The sequence below is a fragment of the Martes martes genome, assembly GCF_963455335.1.
Source record: "Martes martes genome assembly, chromosome: 7".
Classification (NCBI taxonomy): domain Eukaryota; kingdom Metazoa; phylum Chordata; class Mammalia; order Carnivora; family Mustelidae; genus Martes; species Martes martes.
The window spans coordinates 98,488,389-98,512,098 of NC_137894.1; the positions used below are offsets into that span (position 1 = coordinate 98,488,389).

A 23,710-nucleotide genomic window follows, 5' to 3' on the forward strand; every position below is an offset into this window, starting at 1 on the left:
GAGGCCACGTAACCTGGCAAAGGTCACACAGTCAGAAGCAGCTGGAGCAGGGATAAAAAGCCAGGCTCTCTGTGCTTGCCACCACTTTGCTAAGCCACCACCAAAGGAACTTCATAAAGTTAGCTAAGCCACCACCAAAGGAACTTCATAAAGTTAGCTAAGCCAAGGGCACAGAGATGATGTGGGAAAGAACCCCAGACACAATGAATCCGTTAACTCTGGGCACTTCCATTCACTTCTCTGATTCCTCAGGTGTAAAATAGAAATAAAGATAATACTTAAATCTGCTACAACTGAAGAAAATAAAGAAAACCTGACGTAATATATGTAAAAGACAATCCTCCCTCTTCCCCCCTCCTGCCCCCCCACCACCACTGTGGACAGGCCTACCCAGTCCCCAGGGATGACATTCCTTCTTCCTCCTCAGTGGGACCCCTGCTTGTCCTCACTTGGTTTTAGCTTTGTCTCAGTCCCTAAAATTAATTCTGATCTTAGATCTAAAAGATTTCAGGAGCTTTACCCAAACCTCCCAGGCTTCATGTCAAGCCATCCTGGCTACCAATGGGGCTTCCTCTGTGATAACTTGAGCTTCTGCCTTGGATTTCTGCCTGTGCCCTAGTCCCTATCTTGACAGCCAGCTCAGCACACCCCAAGTCCTGCCTCGCCCTCAGCTGCTCTCACGGCACCAGAGACCAGCATCTCAGCATCAGTAGACACGGTGACATTACCACCTACTTTAACTTCCTAGTACCACTTTCTCCTGGATTCCCTCTCATTTCTCTCTAGCTCACCCACACCTCCTCCTCCTCACCCCTCTTACCTCAGGCAGTTGGGCCTTTTCCAAGTAACTCCTAGTCTAGACCCAAGTGCTTGCTGCTATCACATGCCCCAGACTGGATTACCCGCCCCCCCGCCCTGTCTTTCAGGAGGTCCAGCACCACTTGCCCCACTGCCCACATGGACTCTTCCAATATTCTGTGTTAGTCTGCTGTGAACTGGGACGCCTTGGCTGAGTCTCCAAAGGGACCTCCTTGCATTCTGGTAAATTCCTCCCGTTGCCTTAGAAAAAAACCCCACCGTGTGTTCTTGCAGGGGAATATTCTTATTCCCATATTGTGGCCTAAAATGAAATAAAGGAGGGCCACCGGCTTATCCTTGGATTGCCTCGGTGACGCTGGCTGGAGTAGGTTACAGAATCTTTGCCAAGAAAAAAAGACCGACAAATGGCTCTGGCACTTTTTAAACCTGACGAACTTCAGTAGGTCACCGTGAGCCCAGCTCCGCATAGCAAACAGACATCCTTGTGTGTTCCCCGTTCTTCCCTCTGGGTCTCCTTGTGGACAGGATGGAAGCACAAGGCTGGGGTTACAGGGCAGTACAGACCAAGTCCCTGTGACAGTCCCCAGCAGGGTTAGAGCTAAGAACAATAAGGTCGTGTCCTCACTGAAGGCCTGATGCAAGACAATACTGACTTCTCCATTTTAGGAGAAGATTCTGTATAAAATGCCTGGCCTACCCAGCCAAAGTCGGAAGGGAGCTCTGACACGTTTTTGTTTGTACACACTAATGTCTGACCTCCTTGCTCAGTACTTTCCAGCACCCGATTTGCACGGCGGCACATTGGGGCAAAGATGAGTAAGCGTGCAGAGATGTCGAGAGCGGACCACCCGGCCAGGCATGCAAAACCTGCAGTGCAGAGGTGGACTTTCCAACCTGGACGGGATACCCTGGCCCACCTGAAACTGAGGCCAAAAGGGGTCCATAATTACAGGACACTGATTTAAAATATACGTCACTGACAGGACGGGCCACATAATTCACAGAGCCTGGTGCAGGACGAAGACTGGGGAGCCCCTTGCTCCAAAATTAAGAGTCTCAAGAGGACAGCAGCTGAACATTAAACCCTTCTGGGCACAGGCTCTGTTCACGGAATTTGGCTTCCAAAACCCTTGTTTTAGAAATACATTTCTGGGGCGCCTGGGTGGCTCAGTGGGTTAAGTGGCTGCCTTCGGCTCAGCTCATGGTTCCAGGATCCTGGGATCGAGCCCTGCATCAGGCTCCCTGCTCAGTGGAACCTACTTCTCTCTCTCCCTCTGCCTGCTGCTCTGCCTACTTGTGATCTCTATCAAATAAATAAATAAAATCTTTAAAAATGTACTAAAGCCACGTGGTTGTGCCTTCTCTACAGCGTGTTGGCTTTCTCCTCTTACAGCAAGGACAATGGCAACCTCCTCACGACGAGTTCGATTTCGCCCTCACCCTCTCCAACAGCTTGACTCCCTGCCAGGAGATCTGGAACTAATTTACTCATTTAATCAAGAGGAAAAAGAATGGTTTTCCTTCAAGGAACAATCCGTTCCACTCCCCCACGTGACCCTCGGCCCAGTCTCCTCAACTCGCCAGAAGGAGCCCTGAAGTGGGCGCAAGGGGGTCCCATTCTAGAAGCCCAGGAGAGACCGCCGACCCAAACACTTGGCAAGGTGTGGGGGCCACGGCTGGGGAGCCGGCTGGGCCCCAGGCTCTGATGGCTCAAGGGGCAGACACAGACCCAACAGCGCGACCTCCCCAGCCCTGGGAAACCACGAGTGCCATCAGTGAGGAGGCCATGCTGTGTCCCAGACGTCCCAGCCTGACCGTTACTCCCCCCTGGAAAGAGGGAAACCCTCAAGATGACATTGCTCTGCATGGAGGGTGGGGGAGACAGGCGCAGGGCTAAGGGGAGAGGTTTCATTTTGTCGTTTGTCCCCCACCCCCCACACAGCCGTTTTTCTCCTGTTCAAGAAGCATAAACCATATTGCAATTTTCTATAGGGGTGGATGCGACAGTGTACAAAACCCAAAGGGTTAAATAAAACACACATTCCCTCTTGAAATTCAGCCCAAGTTTTGAGGCTGTCCTGGGCCAGCAGAGTCCATGTGGGAAAGCAGTGCCAGGCAAGGGGATGGGGTGGGCTCTGGAGCTGGTGCCTGGGACTGGGTTCCAGCTGGCCACTTTATAGCTATGACTAGGCAAGTTACTTCATGTCTATACCTCAGTCTTTATAAAATGGGGGATGATGATCCCCCTACTCGGTGAGGGGTTGTGTGGGACTAAAAGAGTTAGGTCATGAAAGTACTCAGAATAGGGGTGGGCACCAAGAAACCTATCCTTTGCTTGTGTTAGGATCTGACTTGCATGGAAAGGAAAATCACAAAAAGTTCTAAAGACAAATTAGCAGCTTCGTACCTGCCAGTTTGCTGGCATGTTTTCTGTTACTCCTATCTGGTCAGTTTCCAGGAAAAATACACCCAGAGATTTATCTTTTCCCTACATGATTCTAGAATCACAGTGGGATTCCTTGGCCCGAGGAGGCTTCTTCACTAATCTTTGTTTTTACACATCAGACACCTCACACTCAGCGAAAGGCAGAAGGTTTTCCTCGGTTGTTTTTGTTCAAATCTTTTCTTGAGAAAGAGGCAATAATCTTTTCCCTTCTTCCAAGGTACTTTTCTTTAAAACCAACTGACATTTTCATGCTATTAATTCAATACCTTATAATCCTTGGGCGCCCAATGCCTGCACCCTCAAGCAAGTTTCCTAAAACCAAACCACCACTCACCCCGCACCAGCAAGCTCAGATTCACATTTCAAGTCATCCCTGTGTCCTTGAAGAGTCCAGGCCTCTGACCTTAATCTCAGTACCACATTGCTGAAGTGACCGTCACACCCTGAGCAGGAGGAGGCTTCTGGAGCCCTTCTCTCCCATGCCAAGTCCTAGAATCACCTCTCAGAGGCACCAATCCGGGCCTCAACTGTATCAGTATGGAGCCACATGTGGGAGACCCCCTCTTTTCTCCTCCTGTGCCCCCACATTCTAGGGGCAAGCACTAGCTACTGGCTTTCAGAATTAAAACGTCCCTTGTGAGCACCTGGATGGCTCAGTCAATTAAGCGTCTGCCTTCAGCTCAGGTCATGATCTCAGGGTCCTGGGATCGAGTCCCACCATCGGGTTCCCTACTCAGCTGAGAGTCCGCTTCTCCCTCTCACTCTCCCTCTGTTCATGCTCTCGCTCTCAAAAAATTAAATATAAATACATAAATAAATTAATAAATTCCCTTCATCTGATAATTTCCTCCCCGCTAGGGTTCTTGGACTTTGCAGGCTCATCTTCTAGCTCGCCTAAACAATTTTTTTTTTAATCTTTATTTTTAAAGACCAGTTTGAGGTTTACAGAAAAACTGAGCAGAAAGTAAAGGTTCCATACCCTCTCCTTCCTCCAGTTTGCAGTTCATTAGCTTCTTGTATTAGTGTGGTACCTTTATAGCTGATAAACCAATACGGGTATATTTTTACATAAAGTCTCTAGTTTATGTTAGGGCTCACTCTTTGTGTTACGCAGTTGCATTGGTTCGGACAGATGTATAAAGACACATGACCACCATCCCAGCAATATACAGAATAGCTTCACTGTCCTAAAAATCCCGTGCTCTCCCCCATTCACCCTACCTCCCTCCCCCTGAACTCCTGGCAACCACGGATCTTTTTATTCTCCGTAGTTTCACTTTTCCTAGAATGTTCCATACAGTTGACCCTTGAACAATGTAGAGATTAAGCGCGCTGACCCCGTGCGTAGCTGAAAATCTAAGTAACTCTTGACTCCCCCAAAACCAATAGCCCATTGTTGACCAAAAGCCTTCCCAATAATACATATTTTGTGCATTACATGCATATAGTCTAATAATCAAGTAAGCTAAAGAAATGTTAAGAAAATACATTTTCAGTACTGTATTGAAAAAAAATCCACATAGGAGTAACATGCCCAGTTCAGACGTGTTGTTCAAGGGTCACCTGTAGTTGGAACAACACTGAGGTAGCTCTTTCAGATTGGCATCTTTCACTTAGCAATATGTGTTTCGGGTTCCTCACGTCCTTAATGCTTCATAAGCCTAGAACATTTTTACCATCATATTTATCAAACTTCACAGGTATGGTTGATTCTAACTGAAGTTTGAGAAATATTCCTTTGGTTTTTTTTTCCCCCTACAACTATTTTTTTTTTCCAGTTAGGATAGAACTCACAAACCATATAATTCACACATCTAAAGTACAATATTCAATGTTTTTTAGGATACTTACAGTGACACAACCATCACCCCCAACAATTTTAAAACATTTTAATCCCCCACAAAAGAAACTTGTACCCTTTGGCTATCCACTCCTTATCTTATTATTCCCCAGCCCGAGGCAACCACTAACCACTGTCTTTGTGCATTTGCCTCTTTTGGATATTTCCTTAAATAAAATCAAGCAGTATGTTGTCCTTGGTGACTACTAACCTTCACTCAGGAAATTTTCAAAATTCATTCCTATCAGTATTTCATTCCTTTTTATGTGTTGATAACATTCCGCTGTGTGGTTATAGGACATTTTAAAAATCCATTCACTGGGGACGCCTGGGTGGCTCAGTTGGTTAAGCGGCTGCCTTCGGCTCAGGTCATGATCCCAGCGTCCTGGGATCGAGTCCCACATCGGGCTCCTTGCTCCGCGGGGAGCCTGCTTCTCCCTCTGCCACTCTGTCTGCCTGTGCTCGCTCTCTCTCTCTCTGACAAATAAATAAATAAAATCTTTAAAAAAAAAAAAAAAAAAAGAATTCTCCAGTGCCTCAATTCAGGCTGATGGGACAGAACACCCAATAACTAGCAACTGAATTCTTTAAAAAAAAAAAAAAAAATCCATTCACTGGGGCGCCTGGGTGGCTCAGTGGGTTAAGCCACTGCCTTCGGTTCGGGTCATGATCCCGAAGTCCTGGGACTGAGTCCCATATCAGGCTTCCCCTGCTCTGCAGGGAGCCTGCTTCTCTCTCTCCCTCTGCCTCACCCACTGCTTGTGCTCTTTCTGTGTCAAATAAATAAAATCTTTAAAAAATCCATTTATCAATTGATGGACATTTGGGTTGTTTCTACCTTTTGGCCATTCTGAATAATGCTGCCATGAACATTTGTGGACAAGTTTTTGTGGGGACATAAACTTTCATTTCTCTTGGTTATACAGCTAGGAGTACAATTGCTCAAGGGGTAACTCTGAGTTTAACTTTGAGAAACTGCGAACTGTTTTCCACAGGAGGCATACCATTTTGTAGTCCCGCCAATAGTATATGAGGGTTTCATTTTTTTCCACATCTTCTCCAATACTTGTTATTATCTGTTTTTTATTATAGCTATCCACATTCATGTAAAGTAGCATCATTTTGGTTTTGATAGTGTTTGCATTTTCCTGATGACTAATGATACCGAGCATCTTTTCACGTGCTTTGGGTGTTTGTGTATCTGCTGACAAATGTTTCATCCAAATTTTTTCTTATTGTGTTGTAAGACTTCTTCATATATTCTAGATACAAGTCTCTTATTAAATAAAGGATTTTCAGGGGCGCCTAGGTGGCTCAGTTGGTTAAGTGTCTGCCTTTGGCTCAGGTGATGATCCTGGGGTCCTGGGATTAGGTCCTGCATCAGGCTCCCTGCTCAGCGGGGAGCCTGCTTCTCGCTCTCCCTCTGCACTTTTCCCCCCTGCTTGCGCTCACTCTCTCTCAAGTAAAATCTTTACCAAAAAAATAGGATTTTCAAATATTTTTATCCCATTCTGTGGGTTGTATGTTCACTTTGTTGATAATACCCTCCAAAGCACAAGTTTTTAATTTTGGTGACACCCAACGTTTTCCTTCATTGCTTATCCTTTTAGTATCCTCTCTAAAGAGGCCATTGCCAAATATAGAATCACAAAAATTCATCCCTATATTTTTTTCTAAAATTTTAGCTAAATTACATTAACATCTTTGACCCATTTTTGGTTAATTTTTGTATATCATATGAGATAGGGGTCCATCATCATTCTTTAGCTTATCCAGCTGTTCCAGAACCAGGTGTTAAAAACAAAAACAACAAAAAAAAACTTACTCTCCTCACTGAACTGTTTTGGCAACTTTGTCAAAAACCAACAGATGGTAAATGTGTTTAATTATGGATTCTCAATTCTATGCAATTGATCTGTAAATCCATTCTTATGCTAGGACCGCATGGCCTTCATTACTCTAAGTTTTGAAATTAGAAGTGGAATTCCTCCAAATTTATTCTTTTTCAGTATTGTTTTGGCTACTCTGGGTTCCTTAAATTTTAGGATCAGTTTCTCAGTTTTTGCCAAAAAGCCAGCTAATAGGATCGTGCTGAACCTATAGGTCAATTTAGGAAGCCTTGCCATGTTAATACTAAGTCTTCTGATTCATAAACATGGAATTCGGTCTTCTTTTTTTCTTTTTATTTAGGCCTTAATTTTTTTTTTCCAAAAAATGCTTTATAGGTTTTAATGGAAAAGTACCATACTTAGATTTTTTTTTTTAATTCCTAAACACTTTGGGGACCAGAATCATTTAAAATTTCCTGTTCAGTTTGCTCATTGTTACTGTATAGAAATACAAGAGCAATATACAAAACTCATAGCCTGCAAACTTGCTGAACTTACTAGTTCTAACAGTTTAATGAATTAGATTTGCTACATATAAGATTATATCACAGGGGAACAGAGATAATTTTACCTCTTCCTCTCCAGTCTGGATGCCTTTTATTATCTTGCCTAATTTCCCTGGGCTAAAACTTCCAATCCAGTGCTGAGCGGAAGTGGCAAGAGCACATGTCCTTGTCTCATTCCTGATCTTAGAGGGAAAGCATCCAATCTCTCCTCCTCGAGCACGATGTTAACTTGGGTTTTTCTTACATGCGGTTCATTTTGTTTTTCAAGGCACTGGCTTGCTCGCTCGCTCGCTCTCTCTCTCTCTCTTTTGGCTCTGTCTTACCTTGACTTGGTGAAATCCGTCTCCTCTAAGTTCTAGCTAAAATGTCACTTTCCAGTGACCTCCTCCCTAAACCTCCAGACTAGGCTCCTAGTAACTTGTTCTCATGATAATTGTAACAAATACTCGTCAGCATCATTCTCCCTCCTGACTTGGCCTCACCTTGTTCATAGGTGTCTCCCCAACACAGACCGGCACACATACGGTGTTTGACTACAGACCAGCTTCACATATTGTACTCTAATTCATTTGGCAGGGACACTGTTCTAAAAGTTCCATTTCTACCTCTGTCTCCACCTCCACGACGAGACCCCTACTTTATTCATCCTTACCCTCTGCACCTAACAGAGCTTGGCACTCAGTAACCCTTTGGAACCTCTGTGAATCATTCTGAGGTGACTCAAAAACAAAGAAATGTCAGATTCCATTTTTGTCCAGAACAACAGAAGGAAACATACCTTCAACTGGGCCAATCTGATTGGTCACGGCAAATCTAAGCACCCTTTCTTCATCCGTGTACAAGGTAAAGACCCGGTCCACGTTCAGCTGCTGGGTGGTGGGGACGGCCAGGTGTCTGGGGGCGTGTCTGCAGGCCTCATAAGTGATGTTCTGGTAGATGCGGTAGGACCGTGTTTGGTTGATGGCACCAGAGGTGAGCGAGTAGTCTCTGGAACTTGTGGAGGTCACAGCTGCAAAAGATATTAGTCCAACTGGTAAGTGTTTAGACTATCAGAGAGTTTCATGTGAGGTAGATATTTTTTCCTGTAGAGTTTTTCATCTAATGCCTAGAGCACGCTCCTTTGGGAAACTGCTGAGTTTATATGGAAAACCTGCGAGGCAATTCTGGGAATCTGAGCAGATGCAAAGCCAAAGTGTTGTCATTGCTGTCATTATTAGCAAGGAATTAATTCTGCTACTACACGCCAGCCACACCAAGCACTCTAAAGCATGGCCTTGTTCATGCCTCATACCAGCGCGCTGGGCTCTGTGACCACGTAGAGGGAGCCTTACAGAGGTCAGGAAGTAGCCTAAGACATGAGGCTAATGTGTGATAGAGTTGGACCAGGAACACGAGTCAGCCTGACTCTATACTTCACGTTTTCAACCGGTCCACACTCTAGATGACACAGGTGTCACCGCTCCCAGCACTCTGCACTTAAGTCTGAAGGGTTCTGGGCAAAGGAAGGGGTCGTTTCTCTCAGTCTATGTGGAGTCAGAAGCCCGGGGCAGTGCTCTGGCTATCAGCTGTTCTGTTCACTGTCCGGGTCTCCACTACCCCATTCTCCTCCCTTCATCTCCTGCACAGCTTCCAACTCTCACACCACAGGAGGAAAGGCACAGCTCAAAGCAGACTGTTCTGCTGCAGGACAGCAACCAGGCCTAAACCAGCATCTCGCATCCAGCTGGTTTTCTAGAACTCATCAGGACTGACATGTATCAACCACGGAAGGCAAGGAGAAGAGGTACTCTTGCACTCATTCAGAAGAGGAGAAAATAGGCTCTTTGATGGTCAGTGACCTTATCCCTGTATATTTTCAACTACAGATCCGTGATATGAATGTCTATCCTCTGACTCCGAATCTAGCATTTGTTTACAACACTGTGAGGCATCTCATCTTCAAACAGGCTGAAACAAGGGTACAGGATGAGTAAAAATTCCAAAAATCCCTATTTTCCTGTGGCCCGGATGGTTAAAAACTGTATGTACTTAGACAAGCCCTGCCCACCCCCAGAGGAAAGGTCGCTGTAGCTGACCTTATCACCGGCATTACCTTAGTCCCGGGATGGGGACACTGGTATTCATCTGGGTAGCCAACACTTCTCACTTACACTGTGTATTTGATAAGAGTAATAAGAAGGACATGGACCTCCTTTTATGTACCACACGCTGTTCTAAGGACATTCCATGTAATAACTCATCATCCTTACAACTATCCTGTACGTTACCTACTATCCCCATGGGATACGAGTCACAACTGGCGATACATACCCGAGTTCAAGTAGTGGTAAATCTCCTTGTAGGGAGCTATGTGGACGGTGAAATTCACTGGGATGTAAGGCACCTGGCCTTGAATGTCGGTCTTAATGCTCAGATAGTTCTCCGGGTCAAGTCCCTCCGCAGTCTGAGTGATTCGAACCCTCTCTTCTCCTGGGTAGAAAGTAACTTCCATCTCATGTGTAAAGGAAGCACCTGGGGAGGAAGAAAGAATTCAGCACAGAGCAAGGATGAGCTGTAGCCTCTTCCAGCAATAACTAACCATGCACGCTTCTGAATTTCTACTGCTGTCGGAGATGGCGCCTAAGAAGAGCATCTGATTTCAAGACCAGGTACGATCAGCTGCTGATTTCAATGGTTCCCCAAATTTTCTATTTAACAGTGGTTTCATCCTGCCTCGTTTCACACCGCTTCTCCTTCTAACAGCTTGTTTTCTGTGAGAAGCTACTAGGAACAACTTGACCTTTCTCTTTGTAAGGCTGCCACATTTGAAAAACAAGCACGAAGAACTTAGGACCCCCAGTTAAATTTCGATGTCAGATAAATGATGAATATATTTTAGTATATGACGTCTCATACAATATTTGGCACATACTTTTACTAAGCTACTCAGATGATGATTGTTTTACTCAAAACTTGAGGAAAATCAAGATCCTCCAAACAGCTCTGGAGTCTATAGCTGGAGGTGGGAGAAGAACTTTTCTCTCAGTACGTTCTCAGCGATGAAGACACATCCAGGAGGAAACAAGCCTTTTCAGGTAGGGAGGAAGGAGCCCCAAAGTATCCTCTACGCCTTTCTATCGAAGGGTGGTCCTTAGGCCAGCATGAGCATCTCTGGGGAGCTTGCTAGGAAACCAGAATCACAGACCCCATCCCGGCGCCCACAGACCCAGAATTCTGTCTTTTCACAAGGGCTGCAGGCCATCTGTGTGCAGGATAGAGTCTCAGAAGCACTGGTCTGTACCATTATTGGTCAGAGTGGTGGAGGTGAGAGGAGGAAGGACGTTTACTCACGAAGGAAACTCCTCTCCAGATGCCCTCTAATCACCACTTGTGCATCGTCGTTTGACAGATCTGAGCCTAACAACTCAAGCAAACATAGCCTGACAAACAAGCTTCAACCAATTCAGGTGAGAGGACCTACATGTTCCAAAGGGACGCATCCTATTTCTCAGGACAACGTGGAAGAAATCAGTCTTTCAAAAACATTCCTGTGAGACCAAACTGTTCCCAACTATCTCCTCACAGAAAACAAGACACCTGAGGCTCAGGAACACAAAACAAACCAATCCTCACTCATGGAATAAAGACCAGAGCATGATGGCTGGTGACCAGCAGCCCCATCAAAGGCCTCTCCTACTCACCTGTGAAGCTGAAGCCGTTCTCCCAGCCTGGTTTTTGTAAAGCGAAGAGCCAGCCAAATAGGCCTCCAATCGGTATGAGAGGGAGAAGGGCTTGGGCAGCGGGCTGAGGGATGTGGCTGATGGCCGTGTAGGCTCTGCCATCATTACCCACGATGTAAGCATGCAGGTCCACGTCCGTGAAGTGCACGGGTGTGTGGCCCACGAGGAGGTGGCCACTCACTTTCCCGTTGACTCGATGAGGTGCCCCTGAAAGAGAGCAAATCCCGTCAACTTGGACCATCGTCGTGCAGGTTGGTGATGGGTGCACAGAAAATTATTCCTCTCCCAATTCCCAAACTCAGTCTTTGGCCATTCTCATGATCTCATAACTGACCAAATAACCATCTAAATATAAAACAGAACTGTTTTCAATTTCTTTTCTCCCATCCTCCCCTTCTCCTGTCCACTTGGACTCTAATGAGCTGGCAAAAAGGAGGAAAGATTTCTGCCTAATCCTCAAGTTGGGAAAGGAGCCCAAATGGGTTCATTTCTCCAACATGTATCCAGCACCTGCGAGTTGCCAGGACTTTGATTCATGCAGTGGAAATGCAGGGTCCAGATGCAGAGCTCACAGTGGCAGTCGCAAACAAGCGAGCAGCAAAATGTACACAGCACGGCTCCCAGCCCGGTCAAGGGTTCACCCCTTACCTTCTGGGAGACAGTGCTTCCCATTTCCATAAAACCTGGACTGGCAGTGGCAGCAAAAGCCGGTGGCGTAGTCGGTGCAGAAGGCGTGCTGGGAGCACTGTCCATGGTGGTGTTCACAGGTTTCTTTGTTGGCAGCATTGTATGTGAAGACTGGAAAGCAGAAACCAACTTGTGTTAAAAGGACTGATTCCAGCATCGTTGCTGTCAAGCTTCGTTACGGACAGCACATCTGCTCTGTAAAATCAGTTTAAATGGTAACAAACAGACGGGTTTTTGATGTTTAAGAGTTACGAACAACATCCAGCCCAGGGGAATTAACTTGCTTGGTCTTCTGGCAAGGAAGACGGCCGACGGCTCCCGTCTGCTCTCAGTTCAGGCCTGGGGAAGTGGGAGGAGGCTCACCCCTCTGGTGTGAGCGCAGGAACAGAAAAACCAACCAGGAAGCACGTGTTAGGCCAAACTGCCCCAAACTGCCGTCCTGTGGGTATACAGTGGTCAAATAGCAACAATTATATGTGGCTCGACCTGAGAGTAATGACCCTGACAATAATGACCCCAAGAGGAAGACCAGAGAGAGAGATCACAAATGCGGTCTCGGGTCCAAGCACTGTCTTCTTCCGGGGGTACCCTGAACCTAGAGAGAATAGCTTGTAGCTTGTCTCACCGTGCAGGGAAGTAGGCTTTCTTTGTGAAGGGTCTTCAAGAGCACACACAAGGAAAGTCTATGGGGAAGGAGGGAAAAGGGGGAAGGGAAGAGGGGGATCCAGCTGGTAAATGCCCAATGCCTGTGCAGGGTTTCCGGTGGCCGGTATGTCACAAGCAGATTGCCACCCAGTATGAGAGTGGGGGCCACAATCACAGCTCTTCTAGGAGACCTGAGTGGACCAGTAGTGACTCCTTCCATCTCCCACTTTTTCTCCCCATTAAAAAAAAAAAAAAAGAGGGCCATCTGTACTACCAAGAAACAAAGAAATTGGAGCAGATGCCATTGTCCATAAAGGAAATGGCTAACGGAGTGGGGCGTGGCTGGGGTGCTAATGGAGAAGAGAGGGCTTTCTCTGGACACCAGGGATGATGCTAGTTCCGAGCGTGGCCACCAGGAAGCAAAGCAGCGGGGCACACCTGGCCTGAACCTCCCCTGGGGGAAGGAGTTGGGGGGCAGACTCCAGGCACACAGGGGCAAGCAGGGACAGCACAGAAGCCTAGCGCTGGACCCCACTGTCGCTGTGAGGGGCCAGCTCCCGAGGAAGACAGATACCCTACTCCCGGGCAAACCCAGCTGGCAGCTGTGTTCCAGGTCTAGGTCTGAGGAGGAAACCTCCCTTCCAAGGGAGGAAAGATGTAGCACCACGTAACACCAGAGCCAGAGACGTATCAACCAATGAAAACAGAACAGTTACCATTTAAATAGTGCTTCCTCTATGCCAGATACTGCTCTATGAAATTCACTCAGGCTTTCAATTTGCATGCGAGCATGGGCCATTTTTATTCCCTTTCTGCAGATGAACAAGCTGAAGCACAGAAGAAAGGGACTTTTCTGAAGTCACCCAGGCAGTATGTAGCAGTTGGAACTTGAACTCAGGAGGTCTGGCTCCAGATTCCTAACAGCTGCACTCCTGTGGAACCCAAGTACCTAGCCCCAGGGAGCAAGGTTAAGGACCTTATCAGGTGTTTGTGGTTATCAGCATAGGGTTTGGCAAGTCCGACGTGAGGCATACTTTATAAATCAAGCCTAATGGTAGGAGGGAACAGAGATGATCCTGACAGGGCTTACAGCACGCTGGGTGGGGGTGGGGAGAGAGGCACAGGAGGAGCATTAACTTTTGGACAGTACTTGTCTGCTGCTTACAGATTCCTGAGAAAGCAGCAGACTGAGGGGTTGGCAAGACAGGTAATACAGTCTCAAGCACAACATCCGGGAGCATCAGGAGAATGAAATCAGGGACTCAAGCCCTGGTATAGTGCCTTAATAATACTGCTGAAAAACTCCAGTTTGATAAAAATAGAAATTTAGGCATAACCCTGAACATTTTTTTTTTCAAATAGGAAAGGGATATAGAACTCACATTCCCCTTTTGCCGCCCCCTACCCCCAAAAAACCCCAGAATAGTGAATATAGACTCTCTTGTGAAGGAAATTCTATCACTGTCTACCATTGGTTTAAGAAGTCCAGGGGGTGGGAAAAAAAAAAGTCTAGAGGGACCCAGTTTGAGTAAAAGAAAACCAATGGCGGGGGGAGAAGAAAAAAAAAGGAAAAGAAAAGGAAAAAGAAACCAGTGTATCTTGTCAGTCTCCTGTTTCTCCAGCTCTGAAGATAACTGCTAAGTGTAAAGCGTGTGTGGACAAACTCGCATGCAGGCAGGCGCTCAGGCAGGACTCACCTCTAGAACAGGTGGGGAGGGCTGTGGCTGTGGGTGGAGGAGAAATGCAGGGGCCCCCAACCCTTGGAACTCAACCTTGGCCATGACTCAGGTGGTTCTGTGAAACCCCAGAAAGTCATGGTCTCTCTGTTCCCTCCTCTTTAAAATCAGGGTGATACCCTCTCACACCTCCATTGCCAGAAATCACATTTTTTCTGAACACACTTCTAAGTACTAAGGTAAAGACGCAATCTGATACAGGTCTAAAGGGTAGTCATTTTCAGGTTAAGTCGAGTAAAAATAAAACCAAACTCTAAATACTGTTCTCCAGAATTAAAGAAATGGTGGATTTATGGTATATTCCCTCTATTTGTTATTTGGGGAAGACTTGTCCTTGCCCTCAGTCCCCATTGCAAGAGTGGGTCAATCGAACAGGGAGAGATGGGATGCAGGAAGACCACGGATAGGGCGGGTTAGGTTAATTTACCTAAAAGGCGCAGGCACGGCTTTCCTATGGGCAAAAGGAAAGGAGCTCAGCGATGTAGCCAGCAACTTACAAAGGCGACTGGGCAAAAGCTTGAGCTGATTGCCATACGGACTGCATTTTTCTCACAACAAAAAATAGTGGTGGGGCGCCTGGGTGGCTCAGTGGGTTAAAGCCACTGCCTTCGGCTCAGGTCATGATCCCAGGATCCTGGGATCGAGCCCCGCATCAGGCTCTCTGCTCAGCAGGGAGCCTGCTTCCCCCCCTCTCTCTCTGCCTGCCTCTCTGCCTACTTGTGATCTCTGCCTGTCAAATAAATAAATAAATAATCTAAAAAAAAAATAGTGTTTAGGCTCCCATGAAAGGCCATTAGGAAACTGAAACTCTAATTATGACAGGTTACTGGGAAGCTGGCTCAGGGACATTCATAAGCAGCTCTGTGGGATACTGCACTCTCAGGATGGAGCTTATTGAGTTAAAAATAGAAGCTCAGCCTTCCAGCGCCCATGACAGCCCATAGGGAAAGAAGATGGGTTTGCTCCTAACAGGGGGAACACGGGCTCCCCTTACAATCCCTTTTTCGTGCCTGCCTTCACAGAAACACGCACTTAAAACTTAACATCAGCTTGTTAGGGGAAAGTGGTAAATGCCTCTTGCTCTTTTCTTTCATTTATTAATTCAGCAAATAATGGGAGCACCCACTATGGGCCTGGCTCTGACCTAGGAAATTAGGGATGGAGCAGACAAACATTGTGTCCCGAAGCTCACATTCTCCTAGGCAGCAGTGAACAAACAGGTAAATTATTTAGTACAGAGGTTGTCATTAAGAGCTGCGCAAAATCTTAAATCAGGGAAGGTCAAGAGGGCTGACAGGGGAGGGGACTTTGCTCTTTAAAGCAGCGGGATCAGGAAAGACCTTGGGAGGTGACCTCCGGACGTTGGCCTGGAGGCAGGGACAAGCAGGACACAGGGACATGGGAAGAGGAGCAGGGGCAGCGAGAGAAGCCCGGGGAGGTTCTGGCCAGTTGGCAGAGGGCCCTGTAGGTTACGGGAAGGAGCTGGGCTTCAGTCTGAGTGAGAAGGGAAGCCACTGGGACATCTGGAGCTGAGGAGTGACGACATCAGACTTACGATACCTCGAGAATGAGCCAGTAAGCCGGCGCCCTGGCAGACGGAAGTGCTGTTGGGAAAAGAAGGGCCCAGAATATGGAATATTCTGAAGGAGCAGGCAGTGTTTACTAATGGGCTGGATGGAGCCGATTAAGGGAGCAGGAAGGGGGAGAAAGTGATAGCAAGGGAGAAAGAGCTGTGAGAGAGGAGACAGAACAGAGAGAGAGAAGTCCATGTGATGTTCATATCTTGGCAAGCGGCCATCTCCTGAGACAGGGGACACTGTGGCGGAACAGGTCTGGGAGCAATCTGTCCCAGCAAAGCTTGGAGGCGTCTGGGAAGCTCTGCCCCCCTCTGACAGGACCTACAGCCTCAGCAGGGCCCCATCCAACCACACAGAAGCTGAGCTGCATTTCTCCATGGATTGGGGAGGAGGGACCAGTGCATCAGAATCACCTGGGATGCCTGTTAAAAATGCCAGTTCCCAAGGCACATCTTAGTGCTACCAATTCACACTCCAGGTGGAGCCCGGGTGTCTGCTCCCGAGCCACTCCCCTGGAGGTTCTTGTGCCCACTGATGATGATGTTCAGGACGTTGGTAACCCTTCCACTTCTGAGCTAGCGATGCTCATTAACGTAGTTAATGAATTTCATCTGACAGCAGCTCCTGGGATGTTGGGATTTCAGGGAACACTTGCACGTTCATCCCTGGCCAGCTGAGCAACAGGACTCAAGGCTTATTCCCACTTGGGCGCAGGTCCACAGGCATGCAACGTGCAGATCCTTTGTTGGAGGAAGCCCAGTAGCCAGGCCCCTTCCTGGAGAAGAGGCAAAACTGGACCTAGAAATAGGATCCCACATGCAGCTATCAAATCCCAGGCAAGGAAAGCCAGACTTCTGGCCAATGGGCCTTCTCAGATTTCTATGGGAAATGCAGATAGATCCAAAGCTGCTCGCCTTGAAGGTAGAGAATCCGTGTCTGAAATCCCAGCTGGATGAGATGTGCGATGAGCGTATCCCAAAACCAAGTGGCAATTTTCTTTTTCAGTGATCATTCGTATGCTTCTTCGCAGCAGAGTTTTGGATGCGTTTTCACACACTTCTTCCTATTCCGGTAAAGAGATATTATCTCCATTTTACAAATGAGAAAACTAAGGCCCATGGAGATGAGATGGTCTTCCGGCTCTAAATCCCATGATCTTTCCATTACTCGGGCAGTACTCGGGTGTGGCCTTTGGAATCCACAAAGGACCTGATTCTGGTTCAGAAGGTAAAGGAGGGGTGTGGAAATTGGCATTTTAAAGAAGGGCCCCAGGTGACTGAGATGCAAGGGGAGTAGAGTCCACACTGAGAAATCATTTTTCTCCCATGGTCTCCTGTCTCCTGAATTTCCCCACAAGCCTTCAGACCCTCCTGGGACCCACTCTCTGCCGGAGAACACCTGTCACAGAGACTCACACAGTGGAGACCAGTCTGCTGGCTTCTCGGGACACAGCACGAGGGCAGAGGCTTTCACAAAGCACAGGCTTTGTGAAGTGTGGTTACATAGTAGGTAAAGCAACCTTCACATAACGACTTTAAAATCTCATTTCTTTTTCCATTTAATGCTTTTTTACTCTTCTCATAGCCTTAATAGAAAGAAAAAATGGGATGGGGATACATAAGAGAAAAGAAGCAAAGGCATGGCCAAAGTACTTGAGATTTGTCCTAATTGGAAGTTACTCACAAAAGCAAAAAACTCTACCCAAGATTTGATGTGTCCTTCAGTCTTCATTTTGCTGGCAACCTTTAAGTGCCTGTCTTCAGCCTTGGGCCGCCCTCCTTTGTTAAGGGCTCTGGCCCAGCCACGTGGAAGATGGAAGGGGGGCAGGCTCCAGGCACAGTGCAGGAGCACAGAGGGGACGGAGGGCATCCAGCAGGGGGCTGCCCCTGGCAGCTGGAGCGAATTTTACTTTTAACAGCTTTTACTGCTCAAGAAAAGGACCTACATTTTCACTGCAGGAAAGATCTAAGTTTCCCTGCCTTGAAGAATGATTGATTAATAAGAAAAACTACATCCAACTTTGTAATGAAAAACAGTAGTATCCTTTGCCACACACACATGTGTGTGTAGTGTATAGCGATGCTGGTTGGGCAAATAATTATTAGGACCGTGACCCCAGCAGGTTCTCCCATGCAGGTGTCTTCACAGGTATGGGAGGTGTTGGTGTTCACAGACCCCAAGCCACGTGGAGCTGGGCCCCCAAGAGAGGCTTCCTCGTCTGGAAGCCTGGATGGGGAGGCAGAGCCTGCTCCAGTCCATCGCGGGGTGGAAGCCACATGAGGAACACATTCCTGTAGCCTTTCCTGAAGCCAAAAGTAGGGCGGGACTAGAAGCCGCAGGGAGATTCCTGTGACACCCCGGGCTTTCCCGGCTCCGCTGCCATCTAAGGAGGAACACGAGGAAACCACAATGGAGTATGAAGAGGTTCTGAAAGCCAGTTGTCCCTCCCCTTCTCACTCACCACGCAGACAGAGGCAAGATCCTGCTCCTCACAGCACCACCTCCGCAGGGGTAAGGATATCTACGGGCTCTGAAAGTCATCATCCCTGCTCCCTACCACACAGATGGTCCTTTCTGGTCAGCTGTCGTCCTCGCCTTGCTCACCCACCCCCTCAACTCTCTCCCTCTCTACATTTCCACAGTCGTTAGTCCTCTGTGTGGACTGTTTCCCCAGTTTCTTTCTCTAGACCCAGACTCTGACCCCATGAGCTGGCTCAAGGCCCTCCTCCTCCACGAAGACTTCCCAGACTGCAGGGACACGTGGGGCTTCCCTCTACTGGTTAGCTCACAGCTTGGGCCAGTACTTCCACGGCTTCCTAGCTTCTTAGACAAGTCACTCAGTATTTCCAGGCTTCAGCTCCTTCCTCTGTAGCATGGGAAGAATGACAGTATCTACTTCATAGGGCAGTTCAGAAGATTGATGGTGACAGCACAAACTAAAGCCAAGGTCCCACTTTGCATCCCATCGGGAATGCAGGAAATGCCAGTCCAAACTTCTACTAGTGCCTCAGTCAGAGAAGGGCATGTGGCAGGTACACAGGGAACTTTCTGGGTTGTCGATATGCTACTGGAGCTCCCTGGAGAAACAAGGCACCTTAGACAGAGGATGCTTGCATTTCCATTTTATTGCTGGTTATGTGCTCTATGAAAACAGAACAAAGCAAACGATACACTTGAGGCCAGAACTGGAGTGTGGTTGGGACATTCTTGAATGGTGTACACATGTTCTGAAAAGAATCTAGACTTCTCAACAAAAAAAGTCCATGAAAAGAGTCCCTAAGGGGAAAATTTTTTTGAAAAGAAAGGGAGAGATATTTGGGGGTTCTTTAACTAAATCTTAGTATCTTCGTTTGGCAAGATGACTTCTAAGTTTAAAGGGGAAATTAAAATGTGTTGGACTTGGTGCTGCCCATATTCAATTTTAATTCTCACAGCTGCTTCACGAGGTCCACATTTCCTCCATGTTATAGCTGAGGAAACTGAAGGTCAAACAGAGTATACATCTTACCCCAAACCACCCAGCAGAGCTGGGAATCAAGCTCAAGTACACCTAGCACCAAAATCCATGCTTCTCCATGCCGTCAGTAGAAAGAGCCAGGCAGGATGGCTCAGAGCTGGGCACTCATAGGCCATGTTCTGTGGGCGTCTTTGTTACCACACCCATCAGCTATCCCAGAGGAAGTCTACTTTTGCCTGACGGACCTCTGGGGTGCCCATGTTTTGTCTGGGAAAAAAAAAAGTATCTAACAACTGTATGGTTCCATAATCCACACAGTCTTCCTAAAGCCTGAAGGGAAAACAGAAGCTCCCCCATTTTCCCTCTCCGCTTTCAAGTTTTAAAGTCGTCTCTCTGTGCTTTCTAACATGCGGTTGCTGATTTTTTTTTGTCCTTAAAGGTTCAAAAACATCTAGTTAGATTTCTTTTTCTAAATGTCTTAGTACATTAACCAGCTTTTTCATACGCATTCTGCCACTTCTAAGGCGTCAGGAGTAGTCGCCCTCCAGCAGCTGCTAAATATCAGCGTTCATGCCCCAGAAGGATGATGGCTGCCCCCTCTGTTCTCAGTGTCCCTTAAGCCTCCTCCCCTGTCACTCCAGTGAGCTCAACTCTCACAGCTCAAAGCAGGCTGTGCAGCCCCTTCTTCTGAACTCTTTAATAAATCACTCCACAAATCTGCTTCTTAATATTCCAACCTCTTCCCAGGGCAGGAAATCACAAGTGAAAAGACCATTTTAGGATTCCTCTTCACTTCAAAATCCCTTTACCAAAAATCTTTGATACTTGGCTGGACACGGAATTTTCGCTGAAAAGTCAGGAGGTTGTCAGAAGGGTGTGGAGGTTCTAAAGCCTTCCGATCAAATTCACATCTTGGATTTGACAGAAATGTGGCCCTTCAGCACACATGAAGGCCTGGAGATTCAACAAGCCTGTTGAAGAGTTAAAGCAGCCACCATTTATAAAGGATCAACTCGTGCAGGCACTAAGAACTTGGTTATCTCATTTTGTTCCCTCGGCAAATTTAGGAGAAATCCGAGTGACTTGAGGGTTCCATGAGTTGCCTCAAGTCACCCAGGCAGCAAGCACACAAGCAAGCAAGGCAGCACAGCTAGGATTCAAACCTAATTCTGACACCAGTGCTCTCCCTCTACTCACGGCACAATGCCACTTTCATCACAAAAGAATTTCTTTCCTCCTAAAATAGACATTTCTTCAAGCATATTCTTGCAGATCACTACCACAGCAGAAGAACCCAGAAGGTCCCCTTTGCTGGGTCAACATGTTTTTACTACAGAAGAATGGGACACAGAAAAGGTGGGGGGTGAAGGGGGAAAGAAGTCCTGAAGAGGGCTTTCACCTTTGGCCCCTTTCCTCCTATTAGAGATCAGATGAGCAGTCCCTGGAACAAATGGAATGAGTCCCTGCTCGGTTTCCCACTCCTGTGTTTACATCCCTGACTGGGAAGAAAGAACTGATGTGACAAGTCTCAACTAGGAAGAGAAGGCGAAATGGCTCCATGTCTGTGTTAATTAACCACTGCCTCCTCTCGGCATTTCTTTTCTGGCCCCTCGCTCTGGTCACTGAATCATGAAATGAGGACAAGACTCCAGGGAGGTGAATACCACAGCTGCACAGCCATGAACCAGAAATGACAAGACACAGGTGGTTAGCAGCTTTCTTGCCCCATGGGTCTCTGCTCCCACACACCAGCAATGCATCTCTAAGCAAGGGGAGCACACGCATTGTCCCACAACAGAGTACGAATCTGGAATGTTCATCTGAGCCAGTACACCCAGCCACTCAAAACGACACCCTTAACCCCTCCACCCCCGCAATGTATATGCAACCTCAGAATGTTTCACCTTTGCTGAACTTTCAAGCTGAAATACCTCATTACACTTGAGAGGGTAGCTGGCACGAGCAGCCCAGTTCTTCCCCACTTGCTTCATGGGGCCCGTTTGCAAAAAACATTATTAATGGTCAAGAGATTCCAACAGAATTTGCCTGCCAAGATTTATTTGGCAAAGATACTCCATCTTCTGAAACATAGGTTTAAAAAGTCCGTTTCAATCTTTGTTTTGCTAAACATTGCACCAACTCGCTGGAGAGAAAAATCACAACTCTTATGCAAACCAGCTTTTGCAAAATGAAATCCCAGCACCCGGTCTTCTCAAGCACTTACCCTCGGTGCTGGAACCGATGACGTCCTCCACGCCTAGCACTTGCCTCCCCAGCCCAAGTGGTGGAGTGTGAGCTAGAACGGGGTAATTTAGAACGGGCTTTCCTTCGGGGTGGGCTGGAAGGACATCCTCTTCTGAAGGCAGGGATGGTCCCTCTGCGTGGGGAGGCGGGGCTCCCCAGGTCGGACCCGGTGAATCTCCTTCTATCTCTGAAGGAGCTGGGCTTCTGGTCTCTTGCTGTTCAGAAAACTCGACTGCGCCATTTAAATCTGGGGCATCTACCCCACCCGGAGCTCTCCCCTCTTTGGTTTGAGGGTCCAAGATGGCCGATTCAGTTTCAGACGAGAGGGGCCGATCGCTAGCTGTCAGCTGTGGCAAAGGGGAGGCCGCCGGATCAGAATCTGGTAGAGATATCCCACCTCCTAAAGGTCTTGACTCAGCTTTCGGCTGGAAGGAAACTTCAATGCTGCTATGGCCTTTCCATGTGTCCTCTGGCTCACTTGGGGGGTACTCCACTTCTCCCTCATTCTCATCATAATAATCCAGATTGTCTTCAGTGTAGTCACTTTCCGGAGCTGCTGTAGGGCCAAAGGACTGCTCCAGGGGAGGTGAAGGGCGGGCTTTGGTAAGGTCTCTTCCAAGAGTAGCTGGCCTGATATTGTCCAGTGGGGAGGTGCTGCCGATATGAAAAGCCCACACTCCAGGAACCCCCAGGTTGCTCTGTCTAAATGAAAAGGAAACAGCGCATGACAAAAGTGTCCGTTTACCAAGCATCCCACAACAGTGAGCGATTTATTTGAAAACTGGAAGACTATTAAGATCAGATTCAGAGTTTTCACAAGTATAAAACTAGGCCTACATGATAACTAAAAGGAGTATACTGGAATTTTGACATAAACTACTTCTTAACATGAGGTTTCAGAAGACTAGACCATCAAATCAGAAATCTGCTCTAAAATTCACACATTTTGTCTAAAATCTAGCTATTTGAAAGCAAATAGGGAATGTGGGAATAGTTTATACCTTCTCTACTTTTAACACACTTGGGAAAATGTATACTTAAAAATCTGTGCCAAACACTTAAATAGTAATGACTAGTACATACTTTTGAGACTTAGTCATATACAAAATGCTTAATGTTCTTCAGTATGATCTTCAGGGTAGGGGCAGTGACGTACCCCATTTTACAGAGGAGAAAAAACGTTTAGAGAGGTTAACAAATCTTTTTAAGGTCCTACAATGAATAATTGGCAGAGCTTGGACTTGAATTCAGCACTTCCACCAAAGCCCATGCTCTAAACATCTACATTATGTCAGAAAACCAATATACTACAGTCAGTCAGCAACTGAATTATCACTGGTCTCCAGAATGTTACAGACATTTCCCTGTTTAGTCATATGGATTAATCAATTAACTAACACGGACCCCATTCAGTTTTCCAAATGTTCCAGTGATGCATTATTTTAGCCAATGATACATTCTAAAGAGATAACTACATATCTTATATGTAGTTAAAAAAATTTTCTAAAAAAATTTTTAAAAGCAACTTTGAACAAACGAGGGTCTTGCTAGCTTGAATGCACCAGTTTTTATTCTTCTCTGGTCTATGTGAAAATACCAGGCTCAAAGTCCCCCATGTTACAGGATTGCCTCAAAAGTCAGTCAGTGAGGTATAAGAGTTAATGACTAATAAGATAATAAAAAAAATTATCAAATCATTATAATAACAAGAGACTTTTCCTGCTTTGGGTAGGTAATGATCACATTCACATGGATTTCTACAGCAGTAGTAGTTTTCAATACAATTCTGAGAATGTCTCTTTCTCTCTACCTCTCCCTCTCCCTCCTTCATGTGTATGCTCACACACACGCATGTGCACGTGCACATGCATAGCTGTTTCTGTTGTAATTATAGCTACTTTAGGGAAAGAGGAGCAGAGAAAGCAAAACCGCGATCCTTTGTGCAACATGCTATGTATACTTAGTATGTTCAAAGACTTCATGTTGGTGTTCCTTGGCAAGCAAATAAGGAACCCTTTAGTAAGAAGATAAGAGAGAATCCTGAAGATCTGAGGATACACATTTATTATCACATCAGAGGTGATGCAGCTGTGAAATTTCTTCTTGAAGTTAGAGAAAACTATAAAAGCTTCAAAGAATAGGGAA

At 46.7% G+C, this 23,710-nt stretch overlaps 1 protein-coding gene across 1 annotated transcript in view; it reads right to left on the minus strand.

Moving 5' to 3' along the window:
* NID2 (nidogen 2) overlaps positions 1-23,710 on the minus strand; it is a gene marked incomplete at its 3' end in the record, with an annotated part of 60,279 nt that overhangs the window by 21,522 nt on the left and 15,047 nt on the right. The window contains 5 exon segments of the mRNA XM_080808232.1: positions 8,279-8,509; positions 9,811-10,011; positions 11,181-11,426; positions 11,868-12,017; positions 21,546-22,267. Of these exon segments, the coding sequence (XP_080664358.1) occupies positions 8,279-8,509; positions 9,811-10,011; positions 11,181-11,426; positions 11,868-12,017; positions 21,546-22,267 (1,550 nt within the window).